This window comes from Polistes dominula, unplaced genomic scaffold, assembly GCF_049000335.1.
Source record: "Polistes dominula isolate Pdom_NZ unplaced genomic scaffold, Pdom_raw_medaka contig_18, whole genome shotgun sequence".
NCBI lineage: Eukaryota > Metazoa > Arthropoda > Insecta > Hymenoptera > Vespidae > Polistes > Polistes dominula.
In genome coordinates, this window is record NW_028301164.1 from 4,878,191 (window position 1) to 4,897,271 (window position 19,081).

At 29.8% G+C, this 19,081-nt stretch overlaps 6 protein-coding genes across 10 annotated transcripts; 2 read left to right on the top strand and 4 right to left on the bottom strand.

Moving 5' to 3' along the window:
- Positions 1-4: 4 nt before the first annotated feature.
- On the bottom strand, positions 5-713 carry SmD3 (small ribonucleoprotein particle protein SmD3). The gene is made up of 2 exons (XM_015330315.2): positions 282-713; positions 5-169 (listed from the first exon to the last, which is right to left on the bottom strand). Exons 1-2 carry the CDS (start codon positions 595-597, stop codon positions 57-59), a joined length of 429 nt encoding a protein of 142 aa, XP_015185801.1. The 5' UTR covers positions 598-713; the 3' UTR covers positions 5-56.
- A 337-nt stretch (positions 714-1,050) lies between these two features.
- On the top strand, positions 1,051-6,246 carry ClC-c (chloride channel protein 3). 3 transcript variants are annotated; one of them, XM_015330286.2, is made up of 11 exons: positions 1,051-1,211; positions 1,955-2,067; positions 2,228-2,414; positions 2,565-2,908; positions 3,069-3,230; positions 3,306-3,593; positions 4,055-4,237; positions 4,334-4,548; positions 4,661-5,221; positions 5,316-5,693; positions 5,788-6,246. In XM_015330286.2, the coding sequence occupies exons 2-11, from the start codon at positions 1,969-1,971 to the stop codon at positions 5,876-5,878; spliced, it is 2,508 nt and encodes an 835-aa protein (XP_015185772.1). In that variant the 5' UTR covers positions 1,051-1,211; positions 1,955-1,968; the 3' UTR covers positions 5,879-6,246. The 3 variants fall into 3 exon arrangements, with proteins under 3 accessions (XP_015185772.1, XP_015185771.1, XP_015185773.1); XM_015330285.2 differs by having other exon boundaries at positions 1,052-1,211; positions 2,559-2,908; XM_015330287.2 differs by lacking the exon at positions 1,955-2,067 and having other exon boundaries at positions 1,061-1,211; positions 2,559-2,908.
- On the bottom strand, positions 6,147-9,329 carry LOC107071350 (triokinase/FMN cyclase). 2 transcript variants are annotated; one of them, XM_089178816.1, is made up of 10 exons: positions 9,196-9,329; positions 9,078-9,117; positions 8,870-8,980; positions 8,690-8,778; positions 8,391-8,607; positions 8,049-8,294; positions 7,545-7,934; positions 7,194-7,447; positions 6,959-7,086; positions 6,147-6,860 (listed from the first exon to the last, which is right to left on the bottom strand). In XM_089178816.1, the coding sequence occupies exons 1-10, from the start codon at positions 9,319-9,321 to the stop codon at positions 6,740-6,742; spliced, it is 1,722 nt and encodes a 573-aa protein (XP_089034942.1). In that variant the 5' UTR covers positions 9,322-9,329; the 3' UTR covers positions 6,147-6,739. The 2 variants fall into 2 exon arrangements, with proteins under 2 accessions (XP_089034942.1, XP_015185774.1); XM_015330288.2 differs by having other exon boundaries at positions 9,048-9,117.
- Positions 9,330-9,624: 295 nt separating this feature from the next.
- Positions 9,625-12,355, bottom strand: mus81 (mus81 structure-specific endonuclease subunit). The gene is made up of 9 exons (XM_089178817.1): positions 12,240-12,355; positions 11,531-12,033; positions 11,347-11,452; positions 11,143-11,275; positions 10,748-11,074; positions 10,447-10,660; positions 10,133-10,345; positions 9,937-10,050; positions 9,625-9,867 (listed from the first exon to the last, which is right to left on the bottom strand). Exons 2-9 carry the CDS (start codon positions 11,906-11,908, stop codon positions 9,625-9,627), a joined length of 1,728 nt encoding a protein of 575 aa, XP_089034943.1. The 5' UTR covers positions 11,909-12,033; positions 12,240-12,355.
- Positions 12,356-12,476: 121 nt separating this feature from the next.
- On the top strand, positions 12,477-15,397 carry Sf3b2 (splicing factor 3B subunit 2). Its single transcript, XM_015330291.2, has 2 exons — positions 12,477-12,656; positions 12,796-15,397. Exon 2 carries the CDS (start codon positions 13,356-13,358, stop codon positions 14,997-14,999), a length of 1,644 nt encoding a protein of 547 aa, XP_015185777.2. The 5' UTR covers positions 12,477-12,656; positions 12,796-13,355; the 3' UTR covers positions 15,000-15,397.
- On the bottom strand, positions 15,339-18,957 carry LOC107071353 (Phosphatidylinositol glycan anchor biosynthesis class N). Of its 2 annotated transcripts, none has more exons than XM_015330293.2 (8): positions 18,463-18,957; positions 18,161-18,381; positions 17,859-18,078; positions 17,501-17,786; positions 16,951-17,395; positions 16,756-16,824; positions 16,012-16,280; positions 15,339-15,912 (listed from the first exon to the last, which is right to left on the bottom strand). In XM_015330293.2, the coding sequence occupies exons 1-8, from the start codon at positions 18,747-18,749 to the stop codon at positions 15,496-15,498; spliced, it is 2,214 nt and encodes a 737-aa protein (XP_015185779.1). In that variant the 5' UTR covers positions 18,750-18,957; the 3' UTR covers positions 15,339-15,495. The 2 variants fall into 2 exon arrangements, with proteins under 2 accessions (XP_015185779.1, XP_015185778.1); XM_015330292.2 differs by having other exon boundaries at positions 16,012-16,399; positions 16,488-16,824.
- Positions 18,958-19,081: the final 124 nt, after the last annotated feature.

Sequence of the window (19,081 nt, forward strand, 5' to 3'; positions counted from 1 at the left end):
AATGTACTTATAAATTTGTTATTTTATTAATGTACATAATTGAATTAATATTATAATTATCCACGTCCTCTTCCAGCTGGAGACCCTCCTGGTTGATTTTGTTGATTCAACCAAGGTGCCGAACCTGTACCTCTTCCTCTTTGGTTTTGTCCACGACCCCTTCCACGAGCTAAACACAAATAATTCAATATTAACAAAATACTTATACGTGCGTATTTCAAATATATTATTGACACAATTGGTTTTTACAATGAAATCATACTATGCATTACTATGCATACCTTGAGCACGTAAAATAGCGGATTTTCCTCTGCCCGCGGTACCAGAACCTTTACCGCCTGGCCTTTTAAACATCGGAGCATTTTTCAACATGTCTGGTAATATTAAAAATCTTATTTTAGATCCACGAATATATACATTTTCTAATTGAGCAACTTGTTTATCTCTATATGTCACTGTTATATTTTGCATTTGGCAATTCATATTGTCTTCGGCTTCTATTAATTTGCCGCGATATACTTCGCCGGTATTCGTTTCACATGTTATTATATGCCCTTCTGCTTCGTGAAGTACTTTAATAGGCACTCCGATTGACATGATCCTCTTTTTCTTTCAAATATATTTCAAATATGTATATATATTGGTTAAGAAGGTAGTAAACAAAACACGAATATTATATCAAAGTACTTACTTGGTTATATTATTTTATGTACATTTATCATAGATAGTAATTCTTAAAACATATTCGAGGCCTTTAAAATGGCGATGGTGTTTTTATAGATGGCGCTCCTGTTTTTATAGCGGCACTTACTATTGGATAAAAGATCATAAAAATGAACCAATAGCAATGCAAATTAGATGAAACATTTCTAGAGAAAAAAATGTACAAATATTATATCTGTAAATATATAATTAAAATTGTCAATTTTTTCAAATTTATATTGATCTTCTTGTTTATTATTTCTATTATGAAACACTGTACATTTATTGACTTTTTTTTTCTATTTTTAGTGACCAAACGTAATATCACAACTGCCTATCTATGTTATCGTATACTCATTATTAGTAAAAATATGGTTTACCATACTTCCGTAGTATAATACAGCAAAACTGTCAAAGAAACGTAATGCATTACAAATTGTATATTGCATGATATCAAAAAATTGTGATTTAGACGTTTGTTAATAGCATTGAATTGTTTTAAGAAAATGGTAAGTTAATAATATGAAATATATTGAATATATTGATCATAATGTTATGGAGCTAATGTAATCTTGATTAGAAAAACAATCTGGAAACAATATAAATTTCTATTTGCAATATTTGCTTTTACATTATCTTACATTTTCATTTTTACGTACATACGAAGAAATGCATTATTGTCTGTCATCGTTGAAGATATATTGCGTTAAACATTCGTGTCATTAGATTATAAATCTTATTGTCAATAAGTCTATATACATTACATTTTTGATAATATTTTTTATAATCATTTTGGTCTATTCTTACGTTTACTTTTCTATTTTCTTTTGAAGTTAAATGTTTCTGAAAAATTTCTTACCGATCAAAACTCTTTTTCTACGTGTCATCTATCTATTATTTCTAATCGAAATTAGAATAAATAGAAATCATTTTTGGCTCTAGAAGATATGTATTCTCGTTTAGTGAACCTCCTTTCTTGTATCCTAACCTAATTATCTTCAGAAAAAGGATTATCTTATGGTATTATGTAAATGACATTTTTCTGTTACAAATCGTATTATAAATGGTCAAGTGTTTCATTTGCATCTTCTATTAATGAATCTTTGATAGGTTCTGGATGGATATAAATGAATTTTTTCTTAAAGTATTACATATATCACATTTATGATATCAAATTCTAGAAATGTATTTCTTTCCTTGCATTTCCTTAGAAAATTGATCTCATAATAACTTTCATCATAAAAAATAACAGATTATCACAATGCCATGGAGAAATTTCCACTGAAGGGCACTTCATCTTTAAATTCTCCTGTCTCTCACATAAATGCAAGTACTATCACGACATATCGTTCGGTTGATGCAAAGGTATATTAAATTTTTATTTCCGTATCTTCCTTATTTGATATCAATATTATTTATATTATTATTTGTATATTATTTATGGAATTTGTATATCATTTTATGGAACATGTTATAATTATAACATTATGAAGTTTATATACATGATATTTTTCTATATTTCTAGGTCATAAATAGTAATAATAGTGGTAACATAGATGAGGCACGCTTACAAAGCGGAGCTTTAGGTCGTGAAACAAATTTGAGCAGTGACGAAGACATGTTAGATGTTAATCATCATTCCACATCTCATGATTTAGATAATAATGTTTTATCTGAGCATTGTATTCGTGTTGATGATTCATCTTCGCATAGTGAGTTATTTATACAATAATGGACAATATGTTAATACTTGAATTTTCATTTGCATTCAAATTTAGAAATACAATAGATTTGAAATAAGGTTACACATTAAATGTTGCAAGATATTTATATAACATGTTGATCAATTTTATTAGTTTCAGTTGATTCCGATGACATACCTGGAATTGGTCAATATGAGGACTTCCATACTATCGATTGGCAAAGAGATATTGCACGAGATCGAATGCGACATCGGTATATTATTAAAAAGAAACATGATTCTATTTGGGGTTTAATCAAAGGGGCTCATGACGCTTGGTCTGGATGGCTGTGCGTTTTATTTGTTGGTTTATTTACGGGGGTTGCTGCTGGCGTCATAGATATTGGAGCATCTTGGATGACGGATCTTAAATTTGGAATATGTCCGCAAGCTTTTTGGTTAAATAAAGAGCAATGTTGTTGGAGTTACAATGAAACAACTTTTGATGGTGGGAATTGTTCTCAGGTTAAGATTTTCAGATATATATATATGTATGTATATATATATATATATATAGATAATTGATTCAACCATACCTCTTATTATGGTCTTGATTTATCTCAATTAAGTATTTCCGTCTCTCTTTCTCTCTCTCTCTCTTACTCTTATTTTATTACCCTTGCAGTGGTGGACATGGCCGGAAGTATTCAACCAATCAAAGGATGGTGCAGGCCCGTATACAATATCATATATGTTTTATATAGCATGGGCTCTTTTATTTGCATCGCTTTCTGCATCTTTGGTACGAATGTTTGCACCATATGCTTGTGGCTCTGGTATACCAGAGGTGCGTATGAACATTTAATTAAAGATTTTTCCTTATACCTAATAATAATTATAATTGCAAGTACTTTTATTTTAGATTAAAACGATATTAAGCGGTTTTATTATCAGAGGATACTTAGGAAAATGGACATTAATTATTAAATCTGTTGGTTTAATTCTTTCTGTATCAGCGGGCTTAAGCTTGGGTAAAGAAGGTCCAATGGTACACATTGCTTGTTGTATAGGCAATATATTTTCATATTTATTCCCAAAATATGGAAGGAATGAAGCTAAAAAGAGAGAAATTTTATCGGCCGCTGCTGCAGCTGGCGTATCGGTTGCTTTTGGAGCTCCAATTGGAGGTGTCTTATTTAGTTTGGAAGAGGTATGATTTAATAATATAAATAGTATGATCAAATATGCACTATATTTATATATCTTCTTTTCTCATTATTATAATGTTTCATTGAAGCTGCAAGATTATTTTTTATTCAAGAATAAATAAATCCAACAATTATATATGGTGAATATTTGGTAGAAAGATTAGAGATCGACATGAAATTCATTTTAATTGGAACATAGTGATACCCGATATAAAGTATTATCAATTTTTGTTGAATTCTGATAAATAACAATATGCTTCTATCCTATAATGTTTCAGAACAGTTGCATTTCTGTTGAAGAATAATCATGAAATTCTACTATGAAAGTCATGTATATATCAACGTTTAAAAAGCATAATGGAAAATTATGAGAATATTTGATTAAAATTTGATTACCAATAATGTTTCTCTTTCATGTGTATGTACTAATTTAATATTTACTCGTATATCTGTAATTGTACAGGTCAGTTATTACTTCCCTTTGAAGACCTTATGGAGATCTTTCTTCTGTGCATTAATAGCAGCTTTTGTTTTACGTTCTATAAATCCATTTGGAAATGAACATTCAGTACTATTTTATGTAGAATATAACAAACCTTGGATATTTTTTGAATTAATACCTTTTGTTATGCTCGGTATAATGGGAGTAAGTACATTTTACAATGATTTGATAGTTTTATAATACAATATTATTGGAGAAATATTTATTTATTGTTTTATTATTGTTTTATTATTGTTTTAGGGTATAATTGGTACACTATTTATCAAAGCAAATCTCTTTTGGTGTCGATATCGTAAAACTTCGAAATTGGGTCAGTATCCTGTTACCGAAGTTTTGATTGTAACAGTAGTAACAGCTGTAATTGGATATCCAAATCCATACACAAGAATGAATACGAGTCAACTTATTTACTTACTATTTAGTCAGTGCGGAGTGTCTAATGCTGATATTTTATGGTGATTATTACGACATATATTACGTATATTACGTATATTACGTATATTACGTATATTACGTATATTAATAATAACGTGATATAAAAGTAATGATATATTTTGTATATTACAGCGATTATAATAGAAATTTCACAGCTGTAAAGTCCGCAATAGAAATTGCAGCAGCTGGTCCTGGAGTGTACAAAGCCATGTGGTTACTTATACTTGCACTTATTTTAAAATTAATTATGACCATATTTACATTTGGTATGAAAGTACCTTGTGGTTTATTTATTCCTTCTCTTTGTTTGGGTGCTATTATGGGTCGAATAGTTGGAATAGGAATGGAACAACTTGCTTATTATTATCCTCATATTTGGATGTTTAGCGAAGAGTGTTCCACAGGAGTTGATTGTATAACTCCTGGATTATACGCAATGGTAGGAGCTGCTGCTGTACTCGGTGGTGTTACTAGAATGACTGTTTCTTTAGTCGTTATCATGTTTGAATTAACTGGTGGTGTTCGATACATTGTTCCGTTAATGGCAGCTGCCATGGCTAGTAAATGGGTGGGCGATGCTCTTGGGAAACAAGGTATTTATGATGCCCATATAGGTTTAAATGGATATCCATTTTTGGATAGCAAAGACGAATTTCAGCATACAACATTAGCCGCTGATGTTATGCAGCCTAAGTAAGTCAAATAAACAATTAATTTTTATTTATTCTTATTGCTACTTATTATTATTTTTATTATTCCTATTATAAAATGATATTTGATATTTTAGACGTAATGAAGCTCTGCACGTTCTTACACAAGATTCAATGACAGTTGAAGATGTAGAAAATTTACTGAAAGAAACTGAACACAATGGTTTTCCAGTTATCGTTTCTAAAGAATCTCAGTATTTAGTTGGTTTTGTTTTACGGCGAGATCTTAATCTTGCTATAGCAAATGCCAAACGCATGATAGAAGAAATTACTGGCCAATCTCTAGTTATCTTCTCTAATGGAAATAATATTCAAGCCCATTCGCCACCTCCGCTAAAACTGAAAAAAATATTAGATATGGCACCGATTACTATTACAGATCAAACTCCAATGGAGACTGTAGTTGATATGTTTAGGAAATTAGGATTACGTCAGACTCTTGTCACTCACAATGGGTAAAAACAGAAATGACATTTTTACATGGTTTGAAAAACAAAGAGAAAATTACTTACTGTAATACTATTACTAATAATATCATTTTTGTTACAGACGATTATTAGGGGTAATCACAAAAAAAGATGTTTTGAGACATGTCAAGCAACTTGATAACGAAGACCCTAACTCTGTTTTATTTAATTAAATTATGATTATTAATTATTGATTAAGAAAATCAATACAAAGCTTAATATTATATACTAATTCCAAGCTTGAACAAGAAACAGAATTGATCAAGTTAAATAATTAGTATTTGTGAACAACACTATTCAACACAATTCTTGAATAATTCAAAGTGATATAAATCAAGTTTTATTCATTTTCTTAGAAAGAGATATTAGGATTTAATTTTGGATAATGACAAATGAGGATTTAAGTGGAATTATAAACATCACATGATACAGTATAAGTAATTATCCGATATTATTCTTTGTTTTATTTGTTACAGATGTAATTCATTAAAATCTATGGAAATGTAATAAGAAGTTTTTAAATTATATTTTATTTCATTTTTTCAAGCATTATTATTATATATATCGTATATTGAAGTTACATCACTAACGTATAAAATACATGTTTATTATAAACATTGCCCAATTTTAGTGGGTATTCTATACAACAATACCCAAAATATATGTGTTACCGAGAAAAACCGAAATTGAAGAATGTCAAATGTTCACATGGTTGATCGTATGGTCAACACATACCAAACTTTAATAATAACATAATTACATACATTTCTTTTTTCTCTCTCTCTCTCTCTCTTTCTTTTCATCTTTATCTATACAATTTGTGATTTCTTTATTCTTTCTTCATTTGAAATATCTTTTTTCTTTGCAATTTCTTCTACACAACTAACTTGTTTTGTAAAAATAGTATACTTTATGTATAAAATGTAATTTTAATGATTGTAAACATTTCAAAAACTATTTGTACATAAGATTATAAATGAATACCTTTTATAGAAGTATCATAAAATAAGAAATGTATCCTTAAAAATAAGAAATTATTCTTTAAAATTCTTAATCGTTTCTACAACAGCTGTTATCCAAGTAGCGGCAGCATATGCTCCTGGATCTACTCGTTGCATATAATATTCTTGTTTGACGTAAGCTGCTCGTCCTGCTCTGTATAAGTACAACATTATACGTAATATAATATGTTGTGCATTTCTGGGTATATAGTAGAAAAATGTTAATTATTATAAAATTATCTCTCTTCTTACCTAGCTTTTTTATCTTTAGTCGCATTACATCCTTCCCACGTTGCAATAAGTACATTTTCAATAATATCAGCTAAAGGTGCTGTTATACATTTTTCTAATGTTTCACACGCAGGATCTAACACATCTAACTGTATTATACACAAATATACATATATATGTATCAATAATTTTCATTATTTCCTTGTGAAATATGAATCATGTTGATATGTAAATAATTAATGAAACATTACTGTACCATTGTTCTGTCACCAGGCTTTGCTTTTCCATACTTAATTATGGAATCTAATGCACTCCGAAATGTATAAGACCACACCCAGGTAATATTTGTATTTTTTTCAATGAGTGATAATTCTTTTGCTCCAGTTGTAAAAAATAAACAATACAATGCACCAGACGATCCTCCCATTGTTTCTTCTGCAATATCAGCTATTTTTTGTAATAATAATGAAGGATAAGCAAAAGAAAAATTTGCCATATTTTCTTGAATGCCTAAAATAAATCTACATGTAATCTAAATGTGTATATACACTGTTAAATTTAGTGCTACTGCACACTGTTATCTTCTTTTTATAGAAACAATTGTTACCCATGGCAAATCTTTTGAGCGTAGTACCACAATCTCCATCTCCGCAACTACGATCTAATTCATTAAGATATTCCTCTATTTCGATGATACTTTTACATGCTTTTTGCAGACATAATGTCATTAAGGATACATATCGATGATTTAAATGAATGCCAAGTTTATCTAATTTCTCTTTTTCTATTTCATTAAATGGTGGTCGTGTTATAGCCAAAGGAACACTGTAAGAACGACCTGGCCATCCTGGAGCATTCGTTGAGTCATCGAGACATCTTAGAAATATATCTTTATAATATTCAGGAAGTTTTAATATCGTAATATGTATTCCAGCACTATTTAAAGATGTTACTAAAAGTCCCGAATAAACTCGAAGTGATTGTATACCTTTATTATCTGTAATAATATTATTTTATTTATACGTTACTAAATTTGATGAAATACTTTATTTATGCGCAGGATAAACATCCATCAAATGAATCGGTCGTATATATACGTATATATACTCACTAAGTTGTTTTATAGTTTCATGTGTAACAATGCCTTGTTCTAACTGGCTCAATGCTCCAAAATTATTTATTACTACCACAACATTATTGCCACTAATTAAATTTAATTCTTCAGAAATATGTTGCAACATAAATGCAACGATTTCAGATGCACTTTTTATTTTCATTCGTTCGTAGCCAGCTTCTCCGTGAATACCCATACCAATTTCTATTTCATCCGATGCCAGTTCAAACATATATTCTTGACCTATGCATATATATGACCTATGTATATACTTCTTCTTGTTATATATTTATTTATTTATTCTATATTTTATATCATGTAAATTGTCAAACATCAAACCTGGTATAGAACATGCTGATAATCCAACAGCATAAGTAGCCATATTTTCCACACTAAGTTTTGCATATTTTAATATTTTTGAAAGAGATTCTCCTCTTTCAGCAAGCGCCCCAGCTATTTTAATAACCAATATCATTCCAGTTAAACCCCGTTTACCTATAGAACTTTGTTCTTTTTTAGGAATACTGCAATCTTCATTGACCATTATCTCTGTAATCTGTAAATATTGTGATGATTGTGTGATGATTATATTATATCATTGTGCATCAAATTTTCCTTGTTATCATAAACATACATACATTAATACCCATTTGTTTTGCTTTCTCAAGTGCTATTCCAAAGTTAAGACAGTCTCCGGTATAATTTGGAACTATTACTAATATACCAGCTATAAAATATGAAAAAAAAGACAATAAGCGACAATAAAGTATTTCTTTTCAATTGAAAAAAAAAAAAAACTAAATAATAAAATTAAATACCTGTATTGTTTTGTGCGACACAGTTAATGGCATGTGTTATATGTTTAGAAGGTGGTGATGCAAATATAGAACCAGATATAGAAGCTGTCAGCATACCAGTACCAACAAAACCTATATAAGGTAAATAGAATCGAAAAATAATTATTTACCAAATTCTACTGCGAATATTTATAAATACCTGCTACAAATGGTTCATGACCACTACCACCTCCACATATTACAGCAACTTTGTCCTTTTGATTTCTAATCTAAAGTGAACAAAATTGAAGAAAATATTATTATATAACTTAAACAATAAATGATTACATTACAAATTACATACGTACATCAGGAGATAGAACAATTTTATGATCTAATTGTAATTCCAATTGCGGATAAGTGCAACATAATCCTGACAAAGATTCTGCAACGGCATCGTCGATTTTATTTACCAAATGTTTCAAAGCAGCCATTGGAAAGACTATCAATCGTGTTCTACGGTTGAATAAGACTAACCAAACGTAACTGACTTTTACGTTCTTTTAAAATGAACGTTCAATTAAAGTTCATTAGGTTATCAAGCGTCTCTTTTGATGGACATATATACATATACAGATTCATAATATAAATACAGAATATACATAAATAAAATTACTTTAATACTCCTTATTGGTCTGAACATTTTAATGACGCAAATATAATATTTAATACAAGGCAAATTGTATACAATTTTAATTATACATATAATTGAGTAATATTTATATAATATACAAATATTACCGAAATTCTTCTTGCGTATAAAATAAATAAACAGTTTTGCTAAGAGCCGGTCCAATTTGTCGTTTTTGTAATCCATATTGTATATTAGCTATTAACGTTTGTCCGCAGTCAGATGTATGCAAAGCATTAATTAATATGAGTGGTGTAGGATAATATTCGACAATTGCTAATGCTTTTTCTACTGACATACCTTTCAACTGCAATAATTGACGAACAAACATTTGACGTACATTAAAATTCTGTAAAAAAAAAAAAACAAATGAAAATAATAAAACATTTCTACATGTGTATAATTATTGTATACATACTTTCAATTTAGATGCAGCTTTATTGAATTCTTCAAAATTCATTAGTAAAACGGTATCACTGGCAAAGTCTGTTGGTAGAAGATTTTCTTTTTTATGTTCTATCAAATTCTTCTTCTAAAATATATTCAATATAAATAAGTATAAGTTAGCATAAATAAATAATATATATATATATCTAAAAGTAATATATACATACAGCATAAATTTTACGTAGAATATTAGTTAAAATTGCCAAATATGACATTGAATCTTGATGGCTATCCGTATACTTGACAATAAAATCATCTTGTACCAATGAATTAACAGCTGCTTGCAATAAAGTTGAAAGCGGAATTCCAGTTCGTATAATCTTATGGTGATCTTCTATTATATAGAAAATATTTTCTATTCCAGATTGTTTTAAACGAAACTATAAAGTTTCAGAAAAGAAAAAATATCTATTATATTATCAAGAAAAATGAAAAGATCAACATTATGTGTTTATTTAAAAAAAAAAAAACTAATTTATACCTTTTGTTCATGAAACCGTCCATCTTTAATACTTGCACTTAGATCATCTAATCGTTTCCTTTCCACTATATATGGTAAAACTAATTCCTTATTAGTATATTTGCATTTAGTAATCCAGGTAAAGTCACCAATTTTTAAATGACGTACTTCAAATAATACTCGTAATTCTTTTAATTCAGCCAATGTTGCATCATGTTCAGGTTTTATTTTTCCACTATAAACAAATTTATATATAATATAAATATACAAATATAAATTTATATATAGTATAAATATAAAAATTAAATGTAAGCTCACTTACCCACTAGTCTCCTTAATGTCTACTAATAAAACTATATCAAAAGAATTCGGTTTTAATCGTATTTCATCACGATTGCATATAATATCTACTATATTTGATGCTGGTTTAACTGCACTTTCTTCATCGTATGTTTGTAAATGATTAAATAAAGGAGACTTTTCTTTATTTTCCTCAATTTCAATGACATCATTTTCATTATTCGATATAGAAGCTACAGCTTGCAGCTTTTTATAATAACATTTGATTAAGTGTTTATCATAATTTTTCAAATTAAAAATTTCTTTTATCTTGCTAGCTACTTGTAATCCTTGTTTAGTCAAATGATACCTTTAGAAAGAAAGAAAAAATAGATTATTTTGGAAGTTATTTATTGTATTAGAGTTTATTAATCATACCTAATAGGAAACTGTTTTACTTTTATTAATCTGTTAGCAATTAATGCTGAAATAGATGATTTTCCATCACATATATCTGGATCCAAAGATTTTAGTGATGTATTGTATAATTGTTTAAATTCATACAACAAATCTAATTTAAAAATTTGTTCCGATGAGTATATAATTGAATTCTACTATTTAATACAGCATAAATAAACTTACCTGAATAACTCGAGTTCCCTTTTTTATCGTATAACGTCAATAATATTGCATAACAAGTCAAATTCCATGACGAAAAAGAAGATCTAATAAACGTTGTTTTTGTCTTCTATTACAAAGAAAAATTTACAAATAACAGTGAATCTTGGTGTGTTATCAAAGTGTTTATCAAAATTGTGCAACTTACTTGCCTCATTTCACGTTTGTTGATTTCTTTTTTATAAATTTCTAGACGTTTCTCTCTTGATAAAAGAATAAATTGATTACAACAACAACAACTATCGCACTTGCAAACATTATGCGTACGTTTTATTTCTTTCCTATGTGCTCTATGTTCTTCGAGTCTTCTATCTAGCATCTTACATAATTTTAAACCAAAATGTTTTAAAATAATACAATCTTTTCCAGACTCTAACGGTAAAGGATATTTTCTTAAAGTATTCAAAGCTTTAGCAAAATGATATTGCAGATCAGATTTTTGGGAAATCGCTTTATTTTTCCACTCTTCCAGCCAAAGCTCAAATAATGGATTAGGTTTATTTAATGTAACATTAATCCTTTTCATTTTTTTTTTTTTTTTTAATTATATATTAAAATAATTCTATCAATTGAATATTTCTTGTTAAATTATCAAATGCACTTTACACGCGCCAATTTGCATTCGATTAATTTGAATCCGACATTAACTATCTGTAATGAGAAAGAAGGGAAACTGTAGGAAACTGTTTGTTGTGCTGCCCTCTGATGTTACTAGCAGGAGAATGAATGGATCAATGAATGGACCAATGAATGGTTAACAATAGGACATGAGTATATGATGCGTATTGCACTTGGCAACACTTTGCTAGTAAGATGCATGACGAGGCGCCATAAGTTGTTTTTCTAAACTCACTGACATTGATTTCCTTTGTGTTCATGTCGGCACGTGTCACGTCGGCACGTGTCACGTCGGCTTCGCTGATTGGTTGAGCCATTTTTTTATTCTTGTCACTTTTATTTTTAGGATGCGACTTGTTTTTCTTTGGTGTACACGTACAGACTAATAAAGACTACTTTTTGTTAGCGTGGTTCCCTAGCCTTCTAGTAACTTTTAGAGGGCGCCACCTTCGGTAGAAGCGCTACAGTTTTCTTCTTTCTCGATATAGAAAGCTAATGTAGGATTCAAATTAATATCTGTATACTTGACAATAAAATCATCTTGTAGCAATTAATTAACAGCTGCTTGCAATAAAGTTGAAAGCGGAATTCCAGTTCGTATTTAATACGCATTTATAGAAACAATTGTCGATATGGAAAATATACCGGGAAGTGAGGTTAGTATCGTCATTTGACTACGTTCATATATATTTTGAACATTAAAAAGAAAAAAACAATAATCATATAGATCTAATTTGATAATAATAATAATAATAATAATAATAATAATAATAATAATAATTTTGTTTACAATAGAATCAAGGAACGCAATATAAGATTGATATTCAACAGATGTCCCATCCATCTATGATGGGTATGAGTTCTAATCATCATACTTCAAATATGATGGAACCACCAAAACCGTTACCTAGTTTATTAAGCTTGAAAGTAACACCGCCAACGGAATTACAACATCAAAGTGATATAGAGGATACAGTAAGAGAGGGAGATAATGAGACAGTTAAACTTCCAGCTGCCTTGGAACAAGCTTTAGCTTTTAAAACGGAAAGGGCTAAGGAAGTAGGTGGTGATCCAAATGATATAGTCTCTTTGGGAAAATCTACCAATGACGAATCTACCGGAGAAGATGGTCCTCCTCACTTGGAGGATATATTGGAAGCAGAAACAACTATTGACAAAGTCGATTCAAAGGCAACTAAGAGTAAAAAGAAAAAAAGAAGAAGAGGAAGAAGAATACTAACGAGAAAAAAGAGTTAGAGAGGAAGCAAGAGCAAATAGAAGATAATAAATTAAAAGAAGATCAACCAGAAATAGAATATATTCAAGAAATTCCCAGTATAAACGATTTGGAGCCGATGTATCGTCAATTTGCTCGAGTTTTTGAAGCATTTAAATTAACCGAACCAGAAGCTCGTCCTAACGATACTGCCGATAAGGGCGAACCAATTGGTCAATATCCGCCTGTTAGCAGTATGCAAGCAACGGGCCAAATACCAAGCAAAATACCACCTTTGGATGATTTTGATGACGAAGTAGGCCAGCAACAGCAACAACAAGGAACCGGAGAAAATGGTGCTCCACGCTTATCTAAAAGAAAATTAAAAAGATTGACGCGACTGAGTGTAGCAGAATTAAAACAGCTGGTAGGTAGGCCTGATGTTGTAGAAATGCATGACGTTACTGCCAGAGATCCAAAACTTCTCGTACAACTTAAAGCACATCGTAATACCGTACCTGTGCCTAGACATTGGTGTTTTAAAAGAAAATATCTACAAGGAAAACGAGGTATTGAAAAGCCACCTTTTGATTTACCTGATTTTATAAAACGCACTGGAATAACAGAAATGAGAGCAAGTTTGCAAGAGCGCGACGACACTCGTACTTTAAAAGCAAAAATGCGCGAGAGAGCAAGACCCAAATTAGGTAAAATTGATATAGATTATCAAAAACTTCATGACGCATTTTTTAAGTGGCAAACCAAACCACGCATGACGATCCACGGTGATCTCTATTACGAAGGTAAGGAATTTGAAACGCGACTTAAAGAAAAGAAGCCTGGTGAATTATCTGACGAGTTACGTACGGCATTAGGGATGCCTGTAGGACCTAATTGTCATAAGGTACCACCACCATGGTTAATTGCTATGCAACGTTACGGGCCACCACCAAGCTATCCAAATCTTAAAATACCAGGCTTAAATGCTCCTATTCCAGAAGGATGTGCCTTTGGATATCACGCTGGTGGTTGGGGAAAACCACCCGTCGATGAGACAGGAAGACCATTATACGGAGATGTTTTTGGTGTGTCTCGTACACCAGGCAGCGATGCTTTAGACGAAGAAGTAGATAGAGGCATGTGGGGTGAGCCTGAATCTGAATCATCTGGAGATGAAGAAGAAGACGAAGATGCGGAAGAAGGTGGAGATGGAGAAGCAGATGGAAAAGATGGAGATGTTGATGCGAGTGGATTGGTTACACCTCTTGCAGAAGGACTAATAACACCGAGTGGTATTACATCTATACCAGCTGGATTAGAGACACCGGAAACAATAGAATTGAGAAAGAAAAAAATAGAGAGTGAAATGGAGGGTGGAGATACTCCTGCATTGTATACCGTTTTACAAGAGCGTAGAGCAGAAGGTTTAGGTGCAAGTATGATGGGAAGTACGCACGTATATGATATGACAGGTGCAGCGGGAGGTCAGGCACCACCTTCTGTCATTGCTGCACGACGTGGTATAAGTGGAACAACATCTGATGCAAGAACAGAAAAAGATGGTGCTGTTGAATTGGCATTAGATCCTAGTGAATTAGATCTTGACTCTGAAGCAATGGCATCAAGATACGAGGAAACTATGAGATCTCGACAAGCTCACCTTAGGAGAGAAGATTTATCTGATATGCTTCAAGATCATGTGCAAAGACAAAAAAGTAAACGTAAACGACAACAAACGCAAGATACAAAAGCTTCTAAGAAATATAAGGAATTTAAATTTTAAACTAATCAAATTTTCAAATACCACAACATTATTTAAATATATAATAAAGAAAGAAAGAAAGAAAGAAAGAAAGAAAGAAAAAAAGAGAAAGAAAAAAGGATTTTAGATTTTAAATATTAAACAAATTATATAGCAAATATATTAAGGAACACAGACACTTGAATTTATAAATGTTCAATAAACAATTTTATTTCATCGTTTATAAATTAATAAATTTAAATTTATATTGTAATTATAATAAGAGAAATAGAATAATTATTGTTTGTATAAACTATATTCAACTTAGAATTACAATTAGGATTAAAGGTGTGAATATATTCATTGAAAATATAACACGTATTGATTACTGTATGAAATATAATATAAATCAGTAAATCAGTATAATATAAAACTATAAACATATTTGTAATTATTTAAATGTGTGTGAATGATATATTTTGATTATTAATTTTATTAATACTTCGTAATTAGAATTATACGAAAATCTTTCACATATTTATATAATATGTTCTTTTTCTGACAACAAATGTTCAAATAGATTTATATTAAACTTCATTAACGGATAAGAAAGATAATGAAAAATGAGTAAAATGCATGGTAAAGTTATTGCTATTGTAAATCTACTAATAGCACTACCAATCTCTAACCAACTACCATACGGATTAACATAATACATAAGAGGTAAGGACAAACAATCTCCTAAAAAAAGAACTGCTAAGAGAGCTATTCTTGATCCAAGAATATGACTTACACATCCTATCAATATTAAAGGAATACTTAGCTTAAAAAGTATCAATGAGCACATAATAAATGGAGAAAAAATGGTAATAAAATGTTGTGTCCAAAGAGGATCAAATGAACTTATGCTTGCCATGTTTCCTGTTCCAAAAAAACATAGTAGTGTATACAACATCTAATAGTGTAATTAAGGAACATGATATAGACAACTTATTTAATAGATATACAATTGTGTCTATGAAATTTGGTTTTAAACGATGAAGAAAAAGGATACGAAAAATGCTGCTTTAATGAAATCTTTGCTACTTAAAACATTATCAGTCATCTCATCAAATTTATTATCTTGGATAAATAAAGGCCAATGAAGTAAATGCATTGCAAGTGTTAAGAAAAATAAAGGTTCATAAGATGTAGATAACAAGGAGAGTGGGCAGAAAAGACCAATTGTGATTCCTTCTATCCTATTCTTTTCATTAACAGTGTAAGTCCAGATAAATAATGGCGCACTTGCTAAAATTATCCAAGATATCCAATGTCGACCATCTATTAATTTTAAATATATCAGTCCTGTTATTATTAATCTTATTATCTCAATAGCTTTATATTTTAGTTGATGCTTCATGAAAAAAACCTTGCATATCATAATACATATACCAATAGAACTAAAATATAAAAAAAAAAAAACATTAAATTAATTTCATACTTATAAATACGAAAATATGAAAATGTTTATTATTATCCATAACTCACACTATATAAATTCGAGGATAGGGTTCTACTATTGGCAATAAAGGAAATATGGCCAAAGCTAACCCTGTCCATAATAACATATTATGTGTCTTTGTCAATATTATTTTTTGCATTAGAACAATGAACAACATCCCTGCACTGAGAGCACCTCTATATGTCAATCCCATGAACATAATAAATAACAACAAAATAGTTCCCCCTATTTCTATGAAGAAATTTGTAATATTTTGTTTCTTTAATTTGGGAACATATTGAATCATATTTATACCTGCTAACCAAAGAGAAATGGCAGTAAATAATCCATAAGATAACTGTCTCAAATTATATCCACTGCTTCCTGAAAAATACAATATTAAACTAAAAAATGTATTTTCTTAACATCTATCTTATGTTTATGTTACTAGAATTTAAAATACATTTTCAATCATTTAGATGATGTATATATATATAATATGTATCATACCTACATATCTGATAATCAATACAATCAATGAGATTACAAATATTATGTCGAATAATAATAATAATGACAATTTTATTTCTTGACGTGGTATTCCAACTATCTTAAGAAATAATAATATTATCCAACCAATCCACATAAATGTCATATACATCAAAAAACGATTTCTTTGGTATTGCTTAAAATAATATAAATATTCTTTGGCTAATGTTATTCCTTCTTCTGCCATTTTAATTCCTTCCATTATCTTTCCATTATTGATATATTGATTAATTTCCCAAATATATTTATTAAGCTTAAGTTCTCGCCAATCCACGAAATCATCACCAATTCCACAATGAAGTATACGATTCTCTATTACTTGATATGATAATTGTTTTAAATTATTAAGTAAAGCTTGCGCAGTATATACATCATTTTTTCTCAAGTATTCTTTTCGTAATACACCCTAATAACAGTTAAATTTAAAGTTAGTTCGTAAGTAATATTTCTGAAAATAACTTGAAAAAAAAGAGAAAAACAACGTTTAATATGGTATGATGATAGGACTAACTTCATTGTTAGTTGGTATAGGTCTGCCTATAAGTGTTGAAATTAAAGGAGTTATATCTGCCTGATCTACATCGTAACGAACTCCGGTAGAATTGACACCTGCACCCCAAGCAATCAATGGTGTCTCTGTTTCATCTGTAGATCCACTTCCATGCGAACCCCAATCGGTCATTCCATGATCAGCTGTGAAGATATATGCTGTACTTTTATCATCAAAAATTTGTTCTGTTTTGTGTACTATTTCCTTTATTCTTTGATCAATATAGTTCAGGTTTTCAATATATTTTCTAAAATGAATGAACAAATGAACCAATTACTATTTATTTATTCTTTTTAATTGTATTTCGTTTGCCATGTACCTTGATTGAGGTTTATACGAATGTCCTATAGTATCACAACCGAGAAGATGAAGAAAAAAAATAATACCATCCATGTGTTTCGCAGCATGTGATTTGTTGTCAAGCCAGTCTAAATATTTATCAAATACCCATGAATCTAGACGTAACATATTATTTTGTAAGCCATCAAAATCTTGCCACTCTGAAGGATAACTTTTGCCATGTATGGTTCCTTTATTGCCTGATTGTAGATAATATTAAATAATGATTAGACATAAAAACAAATATTTGCATTTAATAGATTGCATTTAGATTTGAATTACCTTTTGTAAATAAAGGTATAATATCAGGACTACCCCATGCCCATGTTGATTTGCTTTGATTGAAGACTGAATCAAAATCTATAGGATTTTCTTTCCATCCTTTGAAAATTGCACTTGGATCTTCATAAAGTCCTGCAGCAATTGCAACGTTACCTGGTCTTGATTCTGTAGGAACACGAGTATGCGAAATACCCCAAACACCTTCGTACCGGCTGACATTTCTAATTTATAATACGTGTCATTATTATATTATATTATGTTTCCACTAAAAGCCATTGCTTAGTGTCAATTCAAATATTTACTTTAGATATGGAGGAAGATTCTCTATAAAGGTACGATATCTCAGACCATCAGCTACAAATAAAAGCAATCTTTTGGCAGGAGCATTTTGTAAAGCTGGGACAGCAGGCAACCCTTGTATAATTGGTGAATGAAAATTGATATCCAAAATACCCCATAAGAGTACAAAATGCACTATCAATGTCCACGAAACAAATATATATGAGGTATTTTTATTATAAGCATTTGAATATCCAGTTTTATTTCGATGTATGAATTGAAAAATATGAAATAATTTTAATTTCGACATATTTTATTAGTTATTAGATAGACAATTGATAACAAATATCTATATATACATTATTTATTAAAATGTCAATATAATGAAATACTTTATACTTTAATCTGTGTTAACATTTATACAATTATTATAATTTCTTTAATAAAATTAATCTATTAATTCATTTTTAGGTTAAAACTTAGGCACTCGAGCTACGAAGCCATTTAATTTTGAATACTCACGTGGTGGTAATAAGACATGCGCTTTAAGGACTATTTTCATCATTTGTTTAAATTTTAGGGTAGTATACAAGTAATACACGTATTTATAGGAAATAAAAAAAAGTAAAAGGAATTCATTAA